The 17,345-nt window shown below is 45.6% G+C and overlaps 2 protein-coding genes and 1 long non-coding RNA gene across 3 annotated transcripts in view; 2 read left to right on the top strand and 1 right to left on the bottom strand.

Annotated features, from left to right (window-relative positions):
* Positions 1-4,292: 4,292 nt before the first annotated feature.
* ANTXR1 (ANTXR cell adhesion molecule 1) overlaps positions 4,293-17,345 on the bottom strand; it is a 204,533-nt gene continuing 191,480 nt past the window's right edge. Inside the window, exon 19 of the transcript XR_014010299.1 lies at positions 4,293-4,428. The gene's annotated coding sequence lies outside the window, so the exon portion shown is untranslated. The remainder of the gene's footprint in view (positions 4,429-17,345) is intronic.
* Positions 4,813-15,493, top strand: NFU1 (NFU1 iron-sulfur cluster scaffold). Its single transcript, XM_081203250.1, has 8 exons — positions 4,813-4,947; positions 7,261-7,367; positions 8,114-8,249; positions 9,772-9,838; positions 10,924-11,038; positions 12,422-12,485; positions 13,680-13,854; positions 14,969-15,493. The coding sequence occupies exons 1-8, from the start codon at positions 4,907-4,909 to the stop codon at positions 15,011-15,013; spliced, it is 750 nt and encodes a 249-aa protein (XP_081059376.1). The 5' UTR covers positions 4,813-4,906; the 3' UTR covers positions 15,014-15,493.
* LOC308592102 lies at positions 9,845-10,568 on the top strand. The gene is made up of 2 exons (XR_014010378.1): positions 9,845-10,246; positions 10,320-10,568. It is a non-coding gene; the product is annotated as an uncharacterized lncRNA (long non-coding RNA).

Genomic DNA, 17,345 nt, shown 5'->3' with positions numbered 1-17,345 from the left:
AGGAGGATTGGGATCTGCTGCCTGGTGGATCCTGCCACCTGAGGCAGTCACCTCACCTTACCTCATGGGTGAGCTGGCCTTGGCTACCTCCAACTGGGGAGGCAGAGCATAGCCATCAAGTCTAGTAGCCACCAAAAGCCTCTCCTCCCATGAATTTGTCTAATCCTTTTAAAGCAGGGGTCAGCAAACTTTTTCAGCAGGGGGCCTGTCCACTGTCCCTCAGACCTTGTGGGGGGCTGGACAATATTTTTTTTGGGGGGGGGAAGATGAACGAATTCCTATGCCCCACAAATAACCCAGAGACGCATTTTAAATAAAATGGCACATTCTACTCATGTAAAAACGTGCTGATTTCAGGACTGTTCGTGGGCAGGATTTAGAAGGTGATTGGATCTGGCTCCCCGGCCCTTAGTTTGCCTACCCATGCCCTAAGCCCAGGGGTCAGCAAACTTTTTCAGCAGGGGGCCTGTCCACTGTCCCTCAGACCTTGTGGGGGGGCGGACTATATTTTTTTTGGGGGGTGAACGAATTCCTATGCCCCACAAACAACCCAGAGATGCATTTTAAATAAAAGCACACATTTTACTCATGTAAAAACACCAGGCAGGCCCCACAAATAAGCCAGAGATGCATTTTAAATAAAAGCGCACATTCTACTAATGTAAAAACACCTGATTCCTGGACCGTCCACGGGCCGGATTTAGAAGGCGATTGGGCCGGATCTGGCCCCCGGGCCTTAGGTTGCCTACCCATGTTTTAAAGCCACCCAGGTTTGAGGCCATCACTGCCTCCTATGGGAGCGAGTGCCATAGTTTTAACTATGAGTTGTGTGAAGAACTTTTTTATTGATTCTGAATCTTCCAACGTTCATCTTCATTGGATGTGCACAGGTTGTAGTGTACGCAACTTCATCAAACCATCTTGTGCCTCACACGATTTAGGAGAGTCTCACAGGTGGCTTGCCCAGGAAGGAAGCTGCAGCAGCAGTGAAGCCTCCTCAGCCAGCAACTGTGGGGCGGCGGGGATTATCCCCTCCAACATTTCTCTGATGAAAATACCACCCAGTAGTTAGGGGTGTGGTTTCTACTGCACAGGCTTTCAGCTCCATTAAGAATGTCACAGCTCAGCTGTGTTTTTACCCAATGCTGTTGCAGAGGAAATTGCATGTGCTTTGATCTATAGCAGGGTGATTGGCAGCCTTTGATGCCATGCCTACCCTCTGCAGCCCTTGAGCTCCCTTCCCAAAGTTGGCTAAGCAAGGTGCTGGGCTTTGGGAAGGAGGCATGAGGCTCAGAGAGGGTCATAGAGTCATCCTTCCTCCTTCCTAAAGTCTAGTTAGCACCTTCCCACCTTGCTAACAAAGGTCCGTATAGTTAAAGCTCTGGTTTTCCCAGTAGTGATGTATGGAAGTGAGAGCTGGACCATAAAGAAGGCTGATCGCCGAAGAATTGATGCTTTTGAATTCTGGTGCTGGAGGAGACTCTTGAGAGTCCCATGGACTGCAAGAAGATCAAACCCATCCATTCTGAAGGAAATCAGCCCTGAGTGCTCACTGGAGGGACAGATCCTGAAGCTGAGGCTCCAATACTTTGGCCACCTCATGAGAAGAGAAGACTCCCTGGAAAAGACCCTGATGTTGGGAAAGATGGAGGGCACAAGGAGAAGGGGACGACAGAGGACGAGATGGTTGGACAGTGTTCTCGAAGCTACTAACATGAGTTTGACCAAACTGCGGGAGGCAGGGAAAGACAGGAGTGCCTGGCGTGCTCTGGTCTATGGGGTCACAAAGAGTCGGGCATGACTAAATGACTAAACAACAACAATCTTTGATAACGAGGTAGGAGGACTCTAGGACCCTGCCAGATCCTCACATCTCCTTTCCAAAGCCCAGAGCCTCACTTAGCCAGCTTTGGGAACGGAGCATGAGGGCGGATTGGGGTGTGTGTCAAATAACGGCCGTTCCAGCCTCCTCCCCACACATAACAAGGCAGTGTGCGGCCCATGGGTTCCATTTCAAAGTACTCTTGCCGCCCACTTGGTCTGAAAAGTTGGGCCAGCCTGATCTCTATAGCAGGCATAGGCAAGCTCGGCCCTCCAGATGTTTTGGGACTACAACTCCCATCATCCCTAGCTGATAGGACCAGTGGTCAGGGATGATGGGAATTGTAGTCTCAAAACATCTGGAGGGCCGAGTTTGCCTATGCCTGATCTATAGCCTGCACGTGAAAAGGTATAAAGCTTTGAATGTGAAAGTCCTCAGACTGTCAATGTTTGTGCAGGAAAATCCCAGCCTTGGCTAGGCTGATAGGAGGACACACCCTGTTCTTCTCACTCAACCAGGTATCCAGCTCGGATAATTCAGGCCTGCTTCCCCTCTGAGAACCTGACAGTTTCTACGCACATGTAAAGCTAAGGCAAGGAAAAGCCTTTATATAAGTATGTGAAATGTGTAGGCTCCACTTTTGTGGGTCACGTGGCCAGCGTGACGAAGCTGCGGCTGGCGAGCCAGCACCAGAGCAGCACACAGAAACGCCGTTTACCTTCCCGCTATAAAGCGGTCCCTATTTATCTACTTGCACTTAAGAGTGCTTTCAAACTGCTAGGTGGGCAGGAGCTGGGACCGAATGGCGGGAGCTCACCCCGCCGCGGGGATTCGAACCGCCGACCATACGATCAGCAAGTCCTAGGCACTGAGGTTTTACCCACAGCGCCACCCGCGTCCGTCTGAGGCGCCACCAGAGTTACATACAAACATTGCTAGTGTGACAAACAGTCAGGACAACAACAAATAAATGAAGCAAACCCTTCCGGCACCTCTGTCCTTCTGCTGTTGCTGCCCCCAGTCCAGGAAAGTAGGGTCATGGACTTTAATCCCACAGCAGAAGCTCGTGCTGCTACTTCTTCAAGTCCTCTTGTTACCCTTGAGCCCCTCAATGTGCATCAAGCCTGCCTACGAGTGATGTGTCCCATAGACATTCGCACGTTAATTTATCTTTCCTTGTGGGGCTATGAGAGCAGTCATAGCAGCATTCTAGTTACAGAGAGACTGGGCAGTGGCATAAGGTCTCACCTCCGGGGCTTAGGCCATAACCCTTTGCACATTTATCTAGGATTAAGCCACACTCTACATTGGTGTGCTGGCTTCTGAGTAAGTACACCAAGAGAAACACAGAATTGTAGAGTTGGAAGGGCTCCTGGGGAGTCCAGCCCCTTGCCATGAAGGAATCACAGCTAAAGCATCCCTGGCAGGCGGCCATCGAGCCTCTGTTTAAAAACCTCCCAAGGAAGGAGAGTCCACCGCCTTCCAAGGGAGTCCGTTCCACTGCCAAACAGCTTTTGCCGTCAAAAAGTTATTCCCAATGTTGAATTGGAATCTTGTCATTTGAATCCATTGATCCTTTCCCTGGGACAGCTTTTCGGATAGCACCTCTCGGTCTCCCCCAGGCTACACATCACCCAATTCCCTCAATCAGTGCTGGATTTACGTATAAGCTAAACAAGCTATAGCTTAGGGCCCCACTCTCTTGGGGGCCCCCCAAAAAATGTAAAGGGAAACAACAACTGGATGTACATTTTCAAAATATAGGATAAAAAACAAGATAAAACCTACATACAGCAACAGTGTTTTGTATTGTGTAGGCTCCTATTTACTATGTGCAAATGGCTTTAAAGGTAAAGGGTAAAGGGACCCCTGACCATTAGGTCCAGTCGTAACCGACTCTCGGGTTGCGGCACTCCTCTCGCTTTACTGGCCGAGGGAGCCGGCGTACAGCTTCCGGGTCATGTGGCCAGCATGACTAAGCCGCTTCTGGTGAACCAGAGCAGTGCACGGAAACGCCGTTTACCTTCCCACTGGAGCGCTACCTATTTATCTATATGCACTTTGACGTGCTTTCGAACTGCTAGTTTGGCAGGAGCAGGGACTGAGCAACGGGAGCTCACCCCGTCGCGGGGATTTGATCCGCTGACTTTCTGATCAGCAAGTCCTAGGCTCTGTGGTTTAACCCACAGTGCCACCCGCATCCCTTATGGCCACGTCCCAAATGGCTTTAGATAACTATTAGGTCCATAAACGAGGGACGCGGGTGGCGCTGTGGGTAAAACCTCAGTGCCTAGGACTTGCTGATTGCATGGTCGGCGGTTCGAATCCCCGCGGTGGGGACCGTCTTTGGTCCCAGCTCCTGCCCACCTAGCAGTTCGAAAGCACTCCTAAGTGCAAGTAGATAAATAGGTACCGCTTACTAGTGGGAAGGTAAACGGCGTTTCCGTGTGCTGCGCTGGCTCGCCAGAGCAGCTTTGTCACGCTGGCCACGTGACCCGGAAGTGTCTTCAGACAGCGCTGGCTCCCGGCCTCTTAAGTGAGATGAGTGCACAACCCTAGAGTCGGACACGACTGGCCCGTACGGGCAGGGGTACCTTTACCTTTACCTAGGTCCATAAACGACCATGTAGCATATATTCAACACAAAAAAACAGCGACAATTTGTTGTTGACTAAAGACAGCTGGACATATCAAGGGCCCCATGACCTTCAGTAGCTGAGGGCCTCATCAAACCTAAATCCGGCCCTGCCCTCAATCATAACAAAATTATAATAAATTGAATTAATTTGTTAATATAATAAACAAAATTATAATAAAGTAGCAACAACAGTACTTGAATGAATTTGTTAATATAATAAATCACTGCCCCGCAGAGAGTGAAGAGGAGGAGTGGGCGGGGCCTCGGGACATCTGACGCGGAGACGCCCCTCCCTCCCCTCCCGTCTTCGCGTTTCATTCGCTTCAGTTCCCCACTCCGGCCAGCAGGGGGCGCCCGTCTCCAGCGGGCGAATCAGGCGCCTGCGCAGGCAACCCCTCGCAAGGGGTCCTTCGGCTGCCGCCCCTCCGAGAGGGAGAGGGAGCAAGATGGCGGCCGCGAGGCGGTTGGCGGCGGCGCTGGGCAGCCGGTAGGTGACTGCGTCCGTGCCGCCCCCCGTCGTGGCTTCTTTCCCCCGGCCTGGGGAGCGAACGACACCCCCCCCCGCACACTTCACAGAATATATTTATTTTAAAAGGGGGGAGGTGTTTGGCTTTTAAACGGGGCAGCGTGTCCTGCCTCGCGGGGCTGTTGTGAGAGGCGAAGGGCCGCTTGTGTCGGGCCCCCTTCCGAGGGGAGGTGGGCTCCGGAGGCAAGAAAAGGGCGGTGGGATTCCTTGTGGCCTGATCCCCCTCGGTGTCTCTGCGGGGTCGCCTGGACTCAGGGCCGGATTTATGTATAAGCTAAACAAGCTATAGCTTAGGGCCCCACTCTCTTGCCCCCCCCCCAAAAAAAAAAAAATTAAAGAAAACAAAGTCTGGGTGTACATTTCCAAAATATAAGTTCAACAGTTACTTCGATAAAATACGTATTTTGTTATGTGCAAATTGCTTTCGATACCTATGAGGTCCATAAATTACCATATAGCATACGTTTAACACACAAAAACAGCGACAATTTGTTGTTGACAAAGGACAGCTGGACATAAAAAGGGCCCCTTTACCTTCAGTAGCTTAGGACAGGGGTAGGGAACCTAAGGCCCCGGGGGACGGTCCGAGAATCAGCGTGTTTTTACATGAGTAGAATGTGTGCTTTTATTGAAAATGCATCTCTGGGTTCTTTGTGGGGCATAGGAATTCGTTCATTCCCCCCCCCAAAAAAAATATAGTCCGGCCTCCCATAAGGTCTGAGGGTAGTGGACCGGCCCATGGCTGAGAAAGGTTGCTGACCCCTGGCTGAGGACCTCATCAAACCTAAATCTGACCCTGGCCGATGTCCCCAGCCACAGCAGGCAGGGCCAAGAAGCCTTGGGGTGGGGTGACCTTGGGCGGCTTTCAACAGCCTCACTGACCTTACAGGGTTGTTGTGAGGATTAATGCTGGGGGGGGGGGGCGAGAGAAGACAGTGACTGTCCTGAGGCCACGCAATTAGCTTCTTAGCCGAGTGGTTGGGATTCAAACCCTGGTCTCTCCCTGGTTGACACTCTTAACCCCTAGACCACCCCTGGCTGCCAGGGCTGCTGTGAGAGTGGCATATGATCTCCCCTCTGAGGAAGAAGGAATAACAGAGCCTCGTGGCTCTTAACGCCTAACGAGGTGTTTTTTATGGTTTCATGGCTTATTATGGCATGTTTTGGACTACAACTCCCATCAGCCCCAACACCATACAGCCGTGCGGACTGGGAGCTGGGAGTCTGAAAGGAAGCAGCTTGGGCAGAGTATCATAAGCAAGAAAGCATGGACTACTGCTGGTTGATGGCCGTAGTAAACTGATTGATTGATTGATTGATTGATTGATTAATAAGCAACAAAGGCAGTTCCCTATACTGAGGAGCGAAAGTGTCCCCAACAGATATCTTAAATATTTGGTTCCATTTGTTGACGAAATAATAAGTAAGCTTTTCAGTGCTTGGCACTTCACATTAAAAAAAACCAAACCTGTTTTTTCATGAAAGCAAACTGGTTTAATGAAAAACGCCCTCTTTTAATTTTGGGCCATCACAGCTGTCCTCATATTTTGGCTTCCCGAAACTGTCATGCAAATGACAATACTGCCTGTTTTGCTAACCTGCACTTTTTAAGCTCTGGAGGCGTCCTGCATGCTTCCTGTTTTGTCTTTATAGTTAAAAAAAGATGGAGACATCTTTATGAAGCCCTGGATTGAAAGCAGGAACTGTAATCTGGAGGAGTAGTTACCTTTCCTGCTGACCTCATACACTTACAAACTCTTTCCAGTAGCACCTTAGAGACCAGCTAAGTTTGTTATTGGTATGAGCTTTCGTGTGCATGCACACTCATGCCAATAACAAACTTAGTTGGTCTCTAAGGTGCTACTGGAAGGAATTTTTTAAAATTTTGTTTTGACTATGGCAGACCAACAAGGCTACCTACCTGTAACTTACAAACTCTGTTTCTGTATAACATCTCACTATCTTCTGCCCTCGTCAAACCACAAAGGAGAAGATCTTTAGAGCTAGGGGACTCTGGTGGATTGGTTGTTGGAGTTGTGTTTTCGGTCTTCACTCAGCCATTGACTGTTTTCAGTGTTCTTGTTCAGGTTTGGTCAACCAGAGTAGCTGAGATCACGAAAGGCACAAGGGAATATTTTTGCTTAACTTGAGCCATAAAATAGGGAAGGGTCTAACTTTGTAGGATGGGTTAGTTAAGCCTTTATTGAGCCTCAGGACTATAAGGAGTCTGAAATTGTGACATTTTTGGTAAGGTTGTTTTTTGTCTTCTTTAAGATTCTGCCACTTGGGATTCAAAGGGGTGAACGTCACTGCTAAACAACCCCTACACATTGCCTCCCAACAGATCCTGCTCCTTCCTCCCACAGTGCTACAGATGAAAGGTGAGTGCTAGGCTTGTTGTGCAGTTTGCGATCACAATTCTGTGCGGGAATGCAGTGAAAAAAACTCATAATTCTCCTCTGAAATTGCTATATCATGACAAAAAGTATATTGAGTAAGCATACTGTTCAGTCCAACATCTCTTCTTGAGTGTATGTGTGTAAGAGTATTTCCATAAAGTTGTCATAATTATTTCCATGTATAAAGTGTGTATTTGCTTCTAACTTTGGGTCTGGGTTTCTCAAGTTTTGTTGAGTTTCTGTAAGCCAAGAAAATAAAAATTGAGCCTCTCTTAAGAGAGAGGGAGAGAGAGTTGTGAATGCCCAGTGGGCAGAAGATGGACTGAGAAAGGCAAGCCCCCCCCCCCACCTCATTGAGCAAGGCCATTCTCGGCTCTCTTTTTCTTCACAACGCTCATTTTTGTTACTTGTTTGAGCTCCTGCAGCAGAAGGGAGAGGTGCGGAGAGACAAGATTGCCTGATCGAGAAACTTAGTCCATCTAAATAAAATTGCCATGTTTAGGGACAATATGCCTCTGAGAATCAGATGCTGGAGACAAAGACGTGGTAAGGTCTTTGTGTTTGTGCCATGCCCGTGGGCACCAAGAAGTTTCTGGGGGCCAGGATACTGGACTAGGTGGGCCTTGTGTCAAATCCAGCCCAGCTCTTCTTGTTTATGTTTTATGAAGGTTGGGTGCAAATCAGGTTACTACAAACCTCACAGTTTTTTATTCTTTTTTTAATTCCAGCAAGGTCTATGTTTGTCCAGACACAGGATACTCCAAATCCAAACAGCTTGAAATTTATCCCAGGAAAGCCAGTGCTGGAATCTAGAACTATGGAATTCACTTCTCCAGCTTCCACATATTGCTCACCCTTAGCAAGGTTTGTTGTTGTCGGTTGTATGACAATAACTTAGTTATGTGTCCAGATCAAAGTGCTTTTATGTGGTACTTACTTAGGAGCAAATTACATATTGCACCGTAGCTGCTGTAATGAAGTCCTGGGAGCATATTATCCCGTGCAAAGTTTTATTGAGAAGTGGATGCTTTGCATCAGAGAAGGGAGTGTTTAACCATCTTCCTGTCTTCCTCTAAAATGCCCCATCGCCCAACTGTTGTTGCCCCTATCCCTGTTCTGGACTTATTTGTGCCTTGCAAGCACTAATCAGGTGCCTGTGAGATTGAAAGCAAACTGGGGACAGAGTTTGCAGCAGAGAGGTTATACATAGTTTACCCCTTTAAAAAAATCTGTTCTGTTGTTGTAAAGGGTATTAATCAATTCCAACAGCATAAGAAATGTTATTGACCCTAACCCATCCCCAAATAAAGACTGCCAACAAGACAGAAGAAAAAGTGGGGAGCATGATTAGTGCAAATCAAACCTAGTCAAATCAAGTCAAGAAATGTCTAGTCAGTCCAGGGTGCACTTCCATAGGTGTCCATGTGAGGCAGGCAGGCAGGCAGAACCTATGTATGTTCCTTTATAGCAGCATAATCATTAAATCTTGCTCAAGTACCGTAACATTTATATGGTGTTGTTCCTTTGAGATGAGCATGGATTTCACTTGTTAAATGTTCCATTAAAGTCAAACTCCACGTCATTCTAGTCCATTCTCACACGAGGTTCCCTGATAATGTCTTCCAATGTTTTGCTATTGTAGGCAGAATAGAGTTACATTTTTGCACGTTAATTCTCAGTCATTATCTGAAATTAAATTAATTAAATGAAATGAAATTGAAGGGCAAGTCTGGGATCGGGAGTCAGTAATTGGTTGGTTATTGATTCAGTCTCTCTAAATATTTTATATTAGTAGTTTCCCCTTATTATATATATGTATACAATGAACTCATTCCCATGCATGTTTACATGCAAGTATTCTGGATTCAATGGGACGCAGGTGGCGCTGTGGTCTAAACCACAGAGCCTAGGCCTTGCCGATCAGAAGGTCGGTGGTTCGAATCCCTGCGACAGGGTGAGCTCCCATTGCTCGGTCCCTGCTTCTGCCAACCTAGCAGTTCAAAAGCACGTCAAAGTGCAAGTAGATAAATAGGTACTGCTCTGGTGGGAAGGTAAATGGCATTTCTGTGCGCTGCTCTGGTTCGCCAGAAGCGGCTTAGTCATGCTGGCCACATGACCTGGAAGCTGTCTGCAGACAAATGCCGGCCTATAGAGCAAGATGAGTGCGCAACCCCAGAGTCGTCCGCGACCGGACCTAATGGTCAAGGGTACCTTTACCTTCTTTATTCTGGATTCAGGGAAGTGTTCTAGGATTTGAGCTTTAGTGGTCAGGCAGTCATCAGCCTACAAACATTCATGGGTATGCTGATACAATGAAACCTGGAAGCTCACAGTGAGCAGGAGTTTTGAATGAAGATCTTTCTTTTTCTTGTTTTTGTTTTGGTAGGCAGCTCTTCAGGATTGAAGGAGTTAAAAGCATTTTCTTTGGAACAGACTTCATCACAGTCACAAAGGTAACCAGTAACCCTAAAAGAATATTGTAGTGTGTGTCTGCACAGGGAATGATAATAGAATCAAAGAATTGTAGAGTTGGAAGGGACCCTGTGGTTAATCTTGTCCAACCCCATGCAATGGAATCTCAACTAGAGCATTGATGGCCATCCAACCTCTGGGGAAGGAGAGTCCACCACCTTCCGAGGGAGACTGTTCCACTGTCAAACAGCTCTTGCTGTTCTTCCTGATGTTTAGTAAGAATCTCCTTTCTTGTAACTTGAATCCATTGGCTCAGGTCTTACCCTCGAGAGCAGGAGAAAACAAGCTTGCTCCATCTTTCATGTGGCAGTCCGTCAGATATTTGACGATGGCTATCATATCTCCTCTCAGTCTCTTTTCCAGGCTAAACATACCCAGCTCCTTCAACAGTTCTTGGAATCATAGAATCATAGAGTTGGAATAGACCACAAGGGCCATCGAGTCCAACCCCCTGCCAAGCAGGAAACATAAGGCTTGGCTTCCAGACCCTCCACCATCTTGGTCAGCCTCATCTGCACACAGGCTATATAAATATTCTAAACCAGTGATTCCCAGTTGTTTTTCTGCAGATCCCAGGGGGTCTGCGTAACCCACCCAGGGAGTCCATAGCACATCCCTGTTAATCATATGGGGCATCCTGCTTGGCCTGGAAGACACGCATCCTGGTTTTGCACTAGGACATGTTGGAGGGTATGGTGGCACCATTCACATAACAAAAACTAGCACAGAGATACAACATTTTCAAAAGTAGGGGGTCCATGGCTTGGCTTTTGAAAAACAGGGGGTCCGCAGTTCTTAGCTAAATGGGAACCACTGTTCTAAACATCCCAGAAGAGTGCACTTCTGCTGTCACTTACTGTGCAGACCATGCTCTCCTTAAAACTTTCCAAAAATAGAAGATACAAAAGACATGCCAGTTTTTAAGTTGCTATAGTGCCAGAAACTATGCGCTATTCATAGATTCAAAGGACCTACATTTTCCCACAAGGCTTTAAAAAAAGTGTTTTTGGTCTGATTCAGCAAAGCTGTTCATGCATACCTAACCTAATTCTTGAAATCTTTGTAGGAAAATGAAGAAGTGGATTGGAACTTAATTAAACCAGATATTTATGCAACTATTATGGATTTCTATGCTTCTGGCTTACCTGTTATTACTGAAGAGGCACCTCGTACAGACACAGGTAAATGGCTAATATTGAATACGTTGATGGAGGAGAGTATTGGATGTTAGTGGCAGGTTACATCCTCTACTTGTGAGCTTGCCTGGCCACTGTTGGAGATGCAGTCTTGGACTGGGTGGCTCACTGGTTAGATGGAAAAGGCTGGTTCATTATTATTAAATGCATATCCTGCCCTTCCTCCCAAAGGACCACATGGCGGCAAACAACAAGGAACAAAACAATGCAAACATGAGAAACGGTTCCTGGACAGATGCAAATGGTGTCCCTGAGGGCTGCTTGCAAGGTCTTTGCTGCTCTGATAGGCCAGGGCTTACAGGGACACACTCTTGGTTTTTTCCAACTTCTCTGTTCAGCTTGCTCTAGGCACAGCTTTCCTTCTTATTGCAATACAGTATCTGAGGAGCTTTTGATATGGGAGGATTACAGGACTTTATTATTGGATTGGGGTATAAAATCAAACGGAAGGTCTTACATTTTAGGATTTACTGTGGAACAATTAATAATAGAGTTTACCAACAAGATTCATACAACATGGAAATCCAGAGGAATCTGATATTTGGGAATTTTTATATTGTAAACTCCTGCTGAAATAATTTATGGTAATTACATTCAGAACTCCCCAGAAAATACCTAAATATGGTGGCTTGGCAGTACCTGATAATAGCAAGCAGCCTTGTTCTGCCACAACTTGGTGGTAGAAATATTAAAACTTATTGGGTATTAGAGCAAATAGGGATCCCAATATTAACAGTGTGGGTGTGGAGATCAGAAAGAAGCCAGTAGATCAGTCATTGCAATATGTGACTTTTTGAAAGCAAATAAGCTAGTTGAATTTATGAAAACGTGAGACTGTGCTCACAAGATGATGGGGAAGTTTTTAATATTAACATGCCTGGTAAGCAATGGAATGATTCATGCTGTAATAGCACAATATCTTTTAGAGATGTTGCTGCCAGGGAGATTTCTTTTTTACAAGATTTTGTACTTATGGTATTACCTTCCATACAAGTTACAGAAAACGCATAAATGAGACCATCTTATTTGAAATGTGGCCAAGGGTGTGTGGAGTTTGAACATATTTGTTCTTGTAAAGGTATAACACAAGTAGGCTATGAAGCAAGCAGGACAACAGCTAGCACACAAGGGCTGGAAGTCTCAGAGCGGCTATTACCAAACACAAGTAAGAGCGCACCGTTGTGCTTCTTTTGTGGCAGGGACAGTGGTGATGCAGGCTCACTTTTCTGCAGTCATTTCATCCCCAAGAAGCTATTCAGCAGAGCTTTTCCGGGCGGTAAATGGATTATTTTCAAGGAATGTTGTGGAAACATTTATCAAATAAGATAAGCATGATTCATTCCTTTTGTCTTGCATAAACCACACAAGCTCCATCTGAAGAAGACGATGAAGTTGTATTAATGATCAAAGAGCTCCTGGATACTAGAATAAGGTACAGCTACAACTGTGTTTCCTATGCACCGTTGGTGTTTCATGAAGGTGGCAGAGTAACGAATGTGCAATTCTGCCGATAGCCAGTTTGATGGATTGGCAGAGATGCTGGTGCTTCTTCCTAGGTTGCCTCTGAAAAGAGTATTTTGTTCACTTTGCGGGATGCTGCTGGCTCAAGTCTTTCAACCAGCTGTGCTCCCAACCCAGTTTTCCCCAAGAGCTTTTACAATGCTTTGATGAAAGAGGCATGTGACGTAAAAATTCACTTCAGAAAGAGATTGGAGTAAACATCTTCAAAATAGGGGAGGTATGAAGAATTTAAAATAGACGTGCCCTTTGGATATTTAGCTTTTATCATTCTGATCCCTGAATATATATTTCTGTTAGAATCGCTTGCCCTCTGATGTTAGCCAGGAGGACAGCAGGGAATTTTTTTACAGTTGCACATTTATATATTGGTGCTTATGTCAATATCTGCACTGAAGCGCTTCCAGCAGTTTAGTGAGTGCCAGTCTGACAGACAGAGCCTTCGTTGTTCCTTTGGAAAATAACAGCATGTCTGTTGGGAAGTGAAAGGGTAGTATAAGTGGAAAATGAAGACGCTGGTTTCGTTGGAATGTAGGTGCAGCTTGTTCTTGAATGAATACCCAACCCCTGAATTGGATGCATTAATTTGCCAGCTACAATCCATTTTGTCTGTTGTGATGACATTTCAGAAGCCAAAGTGGGATTGACAGGAGCAAGGACTTCAGCATTTTACATAGCTTCTCATTACCACTACCCAGATTGCAAAGAGAAAAGTTGCAAACTGGGCAAATGCATGCAAAATGACTGGATTTGTATAATTTATTCCAGTTTCAGTAATCAGCTCTTATTGTCAGTAAAGTAGGGGTTGCCCTGGCAGAGAGCATGCACATAAAATAAACAGAAGATACTCAGCTCGGGATCAGCTGTTCTAAGAAAAATTTGCTGATGGTGGATTTGAAGGAGAAGGGAGGTGTTTTGATGAACTGCAAGAGTTGGGCTGTTCTGAGAATAAGCGTTCGTGCAACAGAGAAGGTATAGAGGTGGGATACAAAGAAGAGGTGGCCCAAAAAGCGGGGGTGAGAACTACTTCTAAATGTATAGAAATGTTTGGGGTTTTAAGTGGTTTACCCCACTAATACTTTGGAATCTTATTGACAATGTTCCTCAGGCCAACAGTCCAGGAAGATGGTGGGGATGTCATCTTTAAGGGCTTCGAAGATGGGATTGTGCAGTTAAAACTGCAAGGCTCCTGCACAAGCTGCCCCAGTTCTATCATCACCCTGAAGAATGGGATACAAAACATGCTGCAGTTCTATATTCCGGAAGTAGAAGGTGTGGAACAGGTAGGCACAAATTGAAGGTTGTTAAAAATTGGGGTGGGTTGCTCATAGAATTTCTTCTCCACATCTCAAAGCGTCTCTGTACAAGCAAGTTTTTACGAATGAAAGTTGACACTTCAAATCCGATAACTGGGTTCAGTGCAAAAAAATTAGGTATAGAAGGGCATTATAGAAGTAACAACAGATTATGAAACAGGATTTCTCTGGGCACAAGTGAGACCAGCATCAACGTGTTGCAGTTTCCTTTTGCACCCCTACCCCACCTGGAGTGTTTCTCTTTAGGGTTCCAGCCAATCATGCTGTCCACCAGGATGCTTTATTCCATTTCCCCACCCTCTGGCTGTCTTTCCCCCTTTTTTCCCAACCGGTATGCAATATTTCAGTCAAAACAGCAGAGGTGTGCTTGCCAGCATCACAGAAACCATGATCCAAGGCATGGGGCCCAGTGAACCACCAACAAATCACAGAATGTATCTGTGGATACAGAGGGGGTGAGTGGGGCGGTGTCTAAATCAGCTGTGGGGAACCTTTGGCCAGCCAGATGCTGGACTACAACTCCCTTCTCCCCTGACCATGGGCCAAGCTGGCTGGGGCTGATGGCTTACAGCAACATCTGGAGGGTTGCACTGATTGTGTTGTGTTGCGAAAGAGATGGCGACGGCATGGCCTTTACTTTGCTTTCTCCAGTCTGTGGCAACAAGCGTTATGTGGGAACAGTGATCTTCGGTCAAGAAGACGGCTTTCCTCATGTTACCGACAATCTCATCCACACTCTTAGCAAGTCATAGTTCTTTGGAAGTGCTGCTTCATTTTGAGCTAGAAACGCTGGGTTGGATGTAGAAAGAAGGAAGTTATTGCCATGGTTTTCTTGCGATAATTCTACTGGTGTAAATTTAAAGTTACAGTAGGTGTAATTATAAATTTATACGAAGTGGCCATTTGTGATTTTAAAAAGCATAAATCTGCTTTTCAAAATAACATTCAATACTTGTGTTTCTTCTGTATTGTGAACTAAAAGGATCTCGAGGACCTTTTGATTTCTGACACCTGTATGTGCATGTGTTTTTATTTTTTAAAAGCTGCCTATCCCTTAGTATTGCAATCTGTTATCTTTCAGGTTGTCGATAACGAAGAAGAAGAAGAACAAGCGAAGTCAACCTAAATCAGGGAAAGCTTTGGACTCTTAAGCTAAAATTATTTTCCAAGCTGATTTGTATAGCCACTCACTATAGAAAAATGTTCAGCTGTTGTCACCACTTTTCCCAGACACAGGACTGTTTCCTTCACTGCTTCATGGTTCTAAGAAAACAAGTGAAAAGTATTCTTGAAAGTGTGGCTGTCTGTTTGCTGCTATTCTTGTAAACAAAAAGAAGAAAATGTATAGATTTTGTTTGGTCAGAATGTGACATTTATAAAATATTTCCCCTCTCTGTGGGATTTTGGTAGCTTCTGTGGTGACAGCCCATACTGTTGGAAGAATTATGTAGTGATAAATACAGATATAAATTATTGCTTTATTATTTTGAGGACTTCCTGTTATATAAGCCATGTTTTTATTATTCTTTGTAGGTCTGTTGTCTTATCAACACTGCATATATATATCTTTGCTACTAAATGCTCAATACTGGGTGAATCCTGACAACGGTTTCCTTATTATTGTATTGGTCACAAATGGGGATTAGAAACTGAACTTAACCCTTGAAAATAAGAAAACCAACTCTTTTGCTACTGTATTTTCTTGAATACATCAAAGTAGTTGCAACAGCAAAATTAGAGTGTGTTATGGTCCAGCAAACCCACATTACCGTATTGGCCTGAATAGAAGTTGCACCCAAATATAAAGCCACACCTTTCAAATGCAAGGGGGGGGGGGGGAGAAAAAAAAGACAATACCAGAATAGAAGCCGCTCCCTTAAAATTCTGCAGGCACTCACACCCGTTCTGTTTTACCGTATGTCTGTTTCAGCAGTGGTACCGTAAAAGCCAATTTTTGTACGGTTGCAAATTTAAGCTGCACTTTTAACTTTTCACGGCTGGAATTTGGAAAAAAAGTGAGGCTTTTATTCATGCCAGCACAGTAAATGAATTTAAAAATGTGCTGGGAAGAATGTGTGAACTATACAGGAGCTGGGACTCCCCAAGGAAACTGGATGCCTTTTCAATAAAGGCAAATGGGAAATTACTTTGCCTAATATTCAAGTAAGCATATGCTGTGTGAGGCAGCCAGAAGCAACCCATGCCCTGCTTGTATTGCGTAGGATGCCACTGCAGCTCTTGTGGCACTGTCTTTTCCTTGCCCTGGGCTAAGAATGAGTATATGGGCTCGTATATGACCACTATCGGTTCTGGCCATCTTGAACTTTTATTGGTTGACGCACTTAATAAGTTCTGACTCATTCCAAGTTCCTGGAAGAGAACCCTTCTGTATTTACTGTTTTACTTTTACCTGCCTCTGAAAACATCACATTACCTAACATGATGCAATCAGCACACTTAATCTTCACAACAGTGTTCCTTCCTTTTATTTGAAAGGGCAAGTACAGTGGTATGAAAAGGATAGCTTGTTACTTGAGAATTAGTAATCCAGCACCCCCCCCAAGAGACCTGGAAGACTCTATTCAGCATTTCTTAGTGGATCAGCAAAAGGGGTGTCTGAAACAAGTCAATTCTAAGTTAAACTGGGTGTCAAGTTTGTCAAGGCTATTTCCATTCTCAGGAACTGTCAGCAAGTGATCAGTTGAGGTAGTAGCGCATGGATCTTGCCTGCAGCAGCTCCCTTTGGTTTTTGGGTACCTTTTAAGAACATGAAATGACATACAGACATTTATAAAATTATGCATGGCATGGAGAAACTGGATAGAATTTTTTTTCTCCCTGTCAACGCTAGAACTTGAACAAAAATATCAAAGGAGGCCTTGTTGAAATCGGAATACGTTGCTTCCACAGTGAGGGACTCTTTAACGTGCATGAATGGCAAACCAGAACACCACCAAGTGTGGTGAGGCTCATTCCATGGGAAGGAAGGTGAAGCAACGTTGGGGAAGATTCTGTTTCTAGTGTAGACCAGCTTCACAAACCAGGCATGCAAAAGGTTGCCCTTTCCTGCTGTGCGCCCCCAGCACCTAGTGCACTGTTGCCATGCACGTGATTTATTTAAATCACATCCCACGTTTACAGCATACATGGCTGTCCCCTTTCTGTGAGGCGGGTTAGGCTGAGACGCAGCGTCTGTGACCCAAAGTCACCCACTGAGCTTCATGATGGCAGAGGGGGGATCTGAACCGTGGTCTCACCCATGTCCAGGTTCGACCCTCTAACCACTGCACCACATTGGCCCACAGTCGCTACAAGAAGTTGCCTTACACAACCTCTGGCCATTAGCCTGCCTGGCCTAGAATTGTCTCTTGGGACTGATGGCCATTCTCCAGTATGGAAGGGCTCCAGGGGGCCTTTTCTGCCACCTGCCTCTTTTAAGCGGGAGAACGGGTAGGGCT

The sequence above is a fragment of the Podarcis bocagei genome (genome assembly GCF_964188305.1).
Source record: "Podarcis bocagei genome assembly, chromosome: 7".
NCBI lineage: Eukaryota > Metazoa > Chordata > Lepidosauria > Squamata > Lacertidae > Podarcis > Podarcis bocagei.
Note: the sequence above shows the minus strand (reverse complement) of the source record. Positions and strands in the feature narration are given on the sequence as shown.

Bases quoted from the DNA above. Each gene is read 5' to 3' on its own strand.
- NFU1 (XM_081203250.1), top strand. From the start codon at position 4,907: ATGGCGGCCGCGAGGCGGTTGGCGGCGGCGCTGGGCAGCCG. The intron at 8,250-9,771 runs GTTTGTTGTTGT...TTGTTTTGGTAG, and splicing joins TATTGCTCACCCTTAGCAAG to GCAGCTCTTCAGGATTGAAG. The intron at 12,486-13,679 runs GTACAGCTACAA...AATGTTCCTCAG, and splicing joins CTCCTGGATACTAGAATAAG to GCCAACAGTCCAGGAAGATG.